This window comes from Primulina tabacum, chromosome 4 (genome assembly GCF_025594145.1).
Source record: "Primulina tabacum isolate GXHZ01 chromosome 4, ASM2559414v2, whole genome shotgun sequence".
Taxonomy (NCBI): Eukaryota; Viridiplantae; Streptophyta; class Magnoliopsida; order Lamiales; family Gesneriaceae; genus Primulina; species Primulina tabacum.
In genome coordinates this window covers 10,327,355-10,335,326 of record NC_134553.1, presented here as the reverse complement: position 1 = coordinate 10,335,326, position 7,972 = coordinate 10,327,355, and the positions used below count along the sequence as shown (strand labels likewise).

Here is a 7,972-nt window from a genome sequence, read left to right as displayed (position 1 = left end):
GGGTTACCAGTAATCAGTGTCGAATCTAGCTCTACATCGGCCTCCTCGGCATGCATCACATAAGCTTGGCCAGTAGTGCGACCCGTGTTCTTAGGGCAGTCCGCTGCTTTGTGACCCTTTTGCCCCCGCAAACGAAGCACCTGAAGGTCCCCCACAAACACTTGTCGACGTGGAACTTGTTGCACTTCGGGCATGGCTGTCAGTCATCTGGCTTAGCGCCAGGAGGTCTCTACTGTAGGGGCCTCCTAAACTGTCCCTGGGGCGTCTGCTGCCCTTGCTGCCTCGATGGCCCTGAGTACTGTTTCTTCTGAGGCTGGGAGCTGGACAGAGTCTGATGCCGCTTGAAACGTCTCCTCATTTTAAAATGTGGAAATTATTTTACTCTTTTTTTAAAGGCTCACATTATCGAAAATAAACCTTTAAATAATTTTGCATGCATGCAACCCTGTTGAGAAATATGCCATTTAAAAATTTATCGTAAACAATCGACAAAGAAAATACTATAATGTAAAAATCGCCAACTCGGCCCTCATTCATGCATGAATAAAACAAAACAAGTAAATTACTGAAAATCAACAGCGTAACATAAAAACCTATAAAATCAATCATGTCTACTCAAAGCTCATGAAATCGTGATGTGCGGAAAGTTTTGTCCTCGGGTCGTGCGCGCCCACCCATCTTGTCCTACTTAGAGCTCGGCACTTCCAGTCTCATCAGCTAAGTGCTCACCTGCATCAAACATGCCTAGTGAGTCTAGAGACTCAACACACCTGCACCGTCAATAGCAAATACATATACGTATCACACGACAGTGAAAAATACCGTAATCAACATAAATTTCATGAACTTAAAAGCAAGAATGTAAACGTGTCGTATAAAATCATAACCTGACAAAAGATGTCTCAACATATCATCATATACGTGTACATTTCCTTTTTATTGAATTCAGTTCATTAATTGTCAATTTCGTACCAGCTCTATTGTATCAGATCTATTCGATGGACATGCATTTACATATATTTCAGCAATACTATGGCGTGAATGAGGAGAAAAATGAAAATACAAGCGTTCCTTGTTTTTTTACGGTAGAAAACTAGAAGATGCGCGCGTAGGATGAAAACCGGAGAAGCGGGGAATGTTTTCTTGAAAGAACCAAGCTATGGCCAAAATTTGCAGCAATGTTGCTGCTGGTTTTAACGTGAAAAGTTGATGCTGTAGAGGGGAGGGGCGGCCACTTTAGTTTAATTAGGTTTAGGCTTTAGTTTAGATTGTAATTAAGTGAATTATTATGCACTAATGGGCCTTCATTTAAAATTAAATGGTTTTTATAGTGTTTTGAGCCCATTAAGCATTAAAAAAAACCCAACAAACCCAAAAATGCTCCCGAAAAATATTTCGTTTATGTAAGTTTTTGAAAATATTGCCCGAGTCCTCAAAAAGTCTTCCAAATCGTTAAAATTTGTGTAACGGCTAAAATATAACCCGACGGGTAAAAATATCCAACCAAAGCCCATTTTGAAAAATCATAATTAAAAAACCTCATATTATTTAATTAAAAAATAATTACTCAATAAAAATATTTTCCTGAATATCCTCGGCCCCCGTTCCTCGTTCGAGCGCGAAATGCAACTAAAAATCATAATGCATGAAACTTTAAATAAATCATGAATTAAAACACAAATTAATGAATTAAACATGCATTTAATGATTTAAAACAATTTAATCAAATACAAAAGAAATTTAATAACTTGCATGCATGTGGTTTACGTGGACCTTCAAATTTTCGGGACGTTACAATCTATCCCCCTTAAATTGAATTTCGTCCCTGAAATTCGCTTATCCTTGATAATCAAAAAGTTTAGACTCTTAATTCTAGTATCCCAATAATCCACGCTTCCGCTGCGCTACTCTGATAAAATAATTGTTAAGATGTCCTTATGTCTACTCATTCCTAACTAAATTGCCTAACAAAATTCTCATTTGCGAAATCCCAACTTAAAATGGCCTATGACGACTTAATTCTATTCTACCATGACCTTGAATTTGACCTTTCTCGCAATTCCTCATACTAGATTGGATGTCCAAACTTATCGCACTTTACTTTGCTTATACAATACCCATAATGTCATCAACCTATTACATTATCATTTATGCAGTTCGACTTAAGAAACATAGCACTAAAATTTACTGATCGACTTCTATCCCCGGTAATACACTTAAAAGTTAGTTCTTATCTCAACCCCATAATAATATTAGCCTAGGATCTTTAAATCGAATATTTATCTTACGGCACCAAACTTACGTAACTTAAATATTTACAAGTACGTCTCAAACATAAATTGTTGCAAATCTTAAATTTCGAGTAGCGTTAATCCATAAAACCCAAATACATAATATCGATCTTGTACTTATATAATAAAGCCCTTCTAGTCTCAATTACATGCTTAAACTATTATCTTCTCAATTACAATAAAGTTGAGGCCTAAGACCCTTGGACTCTCCTCATTGAAACAAATTTCGAGTTCTTACGTATCCTTAATACTTAATTAATATTAGCGTATAAAGCTTAATAAGTTATCCCATGTTAATGTTGAACTAACTCTAATAAATCGACTTCACTTATAACCCGTAGAATTCTAGAATTCCCATATCAAGATTTTAGATTATTTACTCGACTAAAAATCTTAATGCTTGTTCATTGGTAAACTATGTGGAACATAACTAATTCTTTTTTGTTTTTATTCCACCAAAAATTTTTCGTATAAACACGTATCTCATAAACTTGAAATTCAAACTTACATAACCCAAGTAGTCTTAGATAACCTAATTCCAACACACATATTCATTTATTCCCAAGTTTCTTAATGATTTTCAAAAATTCCTTATGACATGGTATCTAACTCACTTCTTACATGCGTTATCTAATAACCTAACCATCAATCATATCAAACTTTCTAGCACAATTTAACTCTAACAAAGGTACCATCTTAACTGTTAAGATCATGACTAAAACTTATGATACAATAAACTTAAGATCCAAAAAATATGTCAACTTAATGTTTAATCCTATAATTTAACCAATTGGCCAACTTTACCTTAAATTGTTATCACTAAATTCTTAATTTCCACAACATTATTTCACCAATGCTTAAATTTTTAAGCCCAAGATTGATTCATCCTACAATGTCCTTGATTACCATTCCTTATAACATTATAACTCAGATATTTCAAGGTTATAATTATCCCTTCAAGCTTAAATCATCGAAAATTTCTATCACTTAAACTATTGAATTATCACTTATTGCTGAAATAGTCTCCAAATTCCTTAATAATTGCAAAATAAATTCCTCATTTCCTCGAAAATTATCCAATTTGTCCTTAATTTTGAAAATTCCACAATTACCCTTAAATTCTTGACATTCCTAATTCCATTTTATAGGTTTCTCATAATATAAGATTCAATAATTTTAAGCTTACTAATCCCAAATTCAATTCCCGTAATCAAATCTTAAATTTCCATCAATGCTTAAAATATCAAGTTATACATTTTTATACTTCTAGATATTGTTGTAGTCTTCGAATCATTTTTCTTATATATAATCCTCGAAAATGAAGCCAACTAGTAACCACGAACCATCAATATTTTATTAGAAACCTACATGCCCCAAAAGCATTCATAATTTTTAGCTTATGACCCGTAAGTATAATATCAGTACTACTAACCCAAAAATTAATACAGCCAAATCATTTTCAACCTCTCTAAACCCCCAATATTCGAATTCTTAGACATGTCCAATTCCAAACGTAACCAACATGCAATCCATTCTAGTTTTTAAAACATTTAATCTTCAAAACATAGAAACAACTAAACATGTACTGCAATACATATATCATGTAAACATACAGGTGATAACATTAAAATGTTCAAAACATTTAAAACATATAATCTTACAGACTTGTGGATTGAAGACTGAGCTGCAGAAGCTGGCGGTGGCACATCCTTGTACAAGACCCTTTCTCTGATACTGATTGAAACGTCTGCTCATTTAAAAATGCAGAAAATATTTTTCATTTTTTTAAAAAAGGCTCACATTATCAAAAAACAAACCTTTAAATAATTTTGCATGCATGCAACCCTGCTGAGAAATATATCATTTAAAAATTTATCGTATACAATCGATAAAGAAAATATTGTAATGTAAAAATTGCCAAGTCGGCCCTCATTCATGCATGAATAAAACAAAACAAGTAAAATCCTGAAAATCAACATTGTAACATAAAAACTTATAAAATCAATTATGTCTACTCAAAGCTCATGAAATCGTGATGTGCGGAAAAGTGTGGTCCTCGGGTTGTGCGCACCCACCCAGCCCGGCCTACTCAGAGTTCGGGACCTCCAGTCTCATCAGCTAAGTGCTCACCTGCATCAAACACGCCTAGTGAGTCTAAAGACTCAACACACCTACACAGTCAATAGAAAATACATATACGTAGCACACAGCAGTGAAAAATACCGTAATCAACATACATTTCATGAACTTAAAAGCATGAATGTAAACGTGTCGTATAAAATCATAGCCTGACAAAACATGTCTCAACATATCATCATATACGTGTACATTTCTTTTTTATTGAATTCAGATCGTTAGTTGTGACTTTCGTATCAAATCTATCATATCAGCTCTATTCGATGGACATGCATTTACATATATTTCAGCAATACTATGGAGTGAATGAGGAGAAAAATGAAAATACAAGCGTTTTTGATGTTTTTACGCTAGAAAACTTGAAGATGCATGCGTAGGATGAACATCGGGGAAGAGGGGAACAATTTCTTGAAAGAACCAAGCTATGGCTGAAATTTGCAGCGATGTTGCTGCTGGTTTTCACGTGAAAAGTTGTTGCTGCACAGGGGAGGGGCGGCCACTTTAGTTTAATTAGGTTTAGGTTTTAGTTTAGTTTGTAATTAAGTGAATTATTATGCACTAATGGGCCTCCATTTAAAATTAGATGGTTTTAAAGCGTTGTGAGCTCATTAAGCATTAAAATAAATCCAACAAGCCCAAAAATGCTCCCGAAATTTTTTTCGTTTAGGTACGTTATTGAAAATATTGCCCGAGTCCTCAAAAAGTCCTCCGAATCGTTAAAATTTGTGTAACGGCTAAAATATAACCCGACGGGTAAAAATACCCAACCAAAGCCAATTTTCAAAAATCATACGTAAAACACCTCATATTAATTAATAAAGAATAATTACTCAATAAAAATATTTTCCTGAATATCGTCGGTCTCCGTTCCTCGTTCGAGTGCGAAATGCAACTAAAAAAATCCTGATGCATGAAACTTTAATAAATAATGAATTAAAACATAAATTAATGAAATAAACATGCATTTAATGCTTTAAAACAATTTAATCAAATACAAAATAAATATAATAACTTGCATGCATGTGGTTTCCGTTGACCTTCAAATTTTCGGGACGTTACACAGCTTCCTCTGCATCTCAAAATCTATGTCTCACAGAGCCTGCTCCGCCTGAAAAGTGCAGGCGGTGGCCTCATCATAAATTTCCGGCCTCATCAGCATGAAGTCCCGTCGAAGGGTGGGTCTCAGTCCGTCCAAGAAATGATTCAGCTTCTGAGCGACATCTCTAGCTATCATGGGCACAAAATGGCAGCCCCTGTCGAACTTGCGGATAAAATCCACCACAGATGAGTCCCCCTGGCGGAGACTCATAATCTCCCTCGTTAGGCGGCCCCTGACATCTGCTGGAAAGTACTTCCCATAGAACAACTCCTTGAACCCGTCCCAGGAGAGGGTAGCCAAATCCACTGCATGAGCGGCTCCCTCCCACCAAAGGGATGTATCATCTCTCAACATATAAATGGCGCACCTGGCCCGGTCGCCATCTCTCATCTGAAGGTACTCGAAATGCAGCTCCGGTGATCTAATCCATTCCACTGCCAAGAATGGATCAGTAGTACCCCCGAATTCCTTCGGGTTAAGTCGCCTGAACTGCTCAAAGACATCCACCCGAGGCCTGGGAGCCTGCTGAACCTGCTCCAAGAGCCTAGCCATGCCCTCTAGAACTCGGGTAGCTGCATCCATAGGAGGTGGTGGTGGTGGAGGGCTTCTGCCGCCTCCAGGAATATCGTCCTATCTATCTGCACTGGGGGCACGTCTGAGAGACATGATATCTGAATACAGTCCAATTTTTAAACGTAACCCATCATGCAATTAATCTAGTTTTTCAAAATAATAAGTCTTTAAATCATAAAAGCAGTTAAACATGCACTGAAAATTCCTCGTAAATCGTATATCATGAAGACATGCAGGTGATAGCAGTAAAAAATTTTAAAACATAAAAGCCTACAGACTTGATGCTTGAAGACTGAGCAGCAGAAGCTGGCGGTGGCACAACTCTATACAGGACCCTTGCTCTAATACCAACTGAAACATCTACTTATTTAAAATGTGGAAATATTTTTTTTAAAAAGCTCACATTTCGAAAATCTCAATTTTAAATATTTTTCATGCATGCAAATCTACTGAAAAACATATCTTTTTAAAAAATCTTAAATATTAGACTAGTAAAAGTAGAGCAGTTTAAAATGGCCAAGTCCGTCCAACAAAATATGCGTTAACATAAACGAGTAAAAATCTTAAAAATCCAGTGTATAAAAATGCTCATGCTCTCTCAAAACACATAAAAACATCATGTGCGGAAGAAATGTAGTCCTCGGGTCGTGCACGCACATCTAGTCCTCCGACTCAGAGTTCTGCACCTCTAGTCCCCTCAAAAACATGCTCATCTGCTTCACACACGCCTAGTGAGTCTAAAGACTCAACACACCTGTATCAGAAATAACAAGTACATATAACTAGCACACATCAGTGAAAATATACTGTAATCAACATACCTTTCATGCACTTAAAAAGCCTAAATGCAGACGTGCCATATGAAATCATTACATGTCAAAACAGGTTCATATCATCATTCATCGTTCATCATTTACGATGGATCCATCATACATATTGGATTTTAATTCCTCTCTTTGTTTATTCTTAATGCTCTAATAATATTTTCAATTTTAGGATAAAAAGCAGTGAATCGAGGCTTTTCTTTCTTCGCATAATCTACAAAATAGAGGGAAAAAAAGTCAATAAACAATAAATCTAAATTAAAATTACAACTAATTAAATACCATAATTAAAGTATTCAAACTTTATTTAGAAGATTCAATGAGAATTTTGATTATTAACAAACAATTAAACTAAATTTGAGAGCACATAACAATGATAATCAATAAGAGAAATAATCTAGAGGTATGATTTCACTTGGTTTTCACTATATTTAATTATTATTGACATCTATATTCATAAATTCAACCCGTTCACTACCAAGAATTCTTAACTCTTTCTACTCCTTTTCCCAAAAAATAGGTAGAAATTAATCACCTAATAATGATTCCAATATACTTGTTAAGAATCAAATATCAAATAATAAATATCACAATAATTTCTTTCAATGGCTTCAAAGGAGTTATACGCCTTTAGAACTCTACAAACACTAATGATGTATTTTCATATGATCATATTCAGAGTCTCCTATCTTGAGTGATATATTTCAAATAAATATAACTCAATTAATGATCAAGTAATTGAACGCAAGAAATCCAAGATAACACAAAAAAATTATGAAGCGGTTCAAATATATAATTCTATGATTCAAAAATATAGTTTCCATCAAGCTACATCATCCACTGGACAATTAAATTATTTTATGACAAAATAATAGCAAAACTAGAAATGTTTTTCAACATCAAACTAATCAAATAAAGAACTAAGAAGAAGAGAAAAAGAAAGACTGAATCCGAATGAACGACTCCATCCCTGGAAGATGCGTTCTTTGTTCCTCATTTTTTTTCTTCGTTTTCATGTTTTTTCTCTCAAAATTTCTATGTGGGTGTGC

The 7,972-nt window shown here is 34.9% G+C and overlaps 1 protein-coding gene across 1 annotated transcript; it reads right to left on the bottom strand.

Moving 5' to 3' along the window:
• Positions 1–5,517: 5,517 nt before the first annotated feature.
• On the bottom strand, positions 5,518–6,078 carry LOC142541815 (uncharacterized). Its single transcript, XM_075648273.1, has one exon. The coding sequence runs from the start codon at positions 6,076–6,078 to the stop codon at positions 5,518–5,520; it is 561 nt and encodes a 186-aa protein (XP_075504388.1).
• Between the last annotated feature and the right edge of the window lie 1,894 nt (positions 6,079–7,972).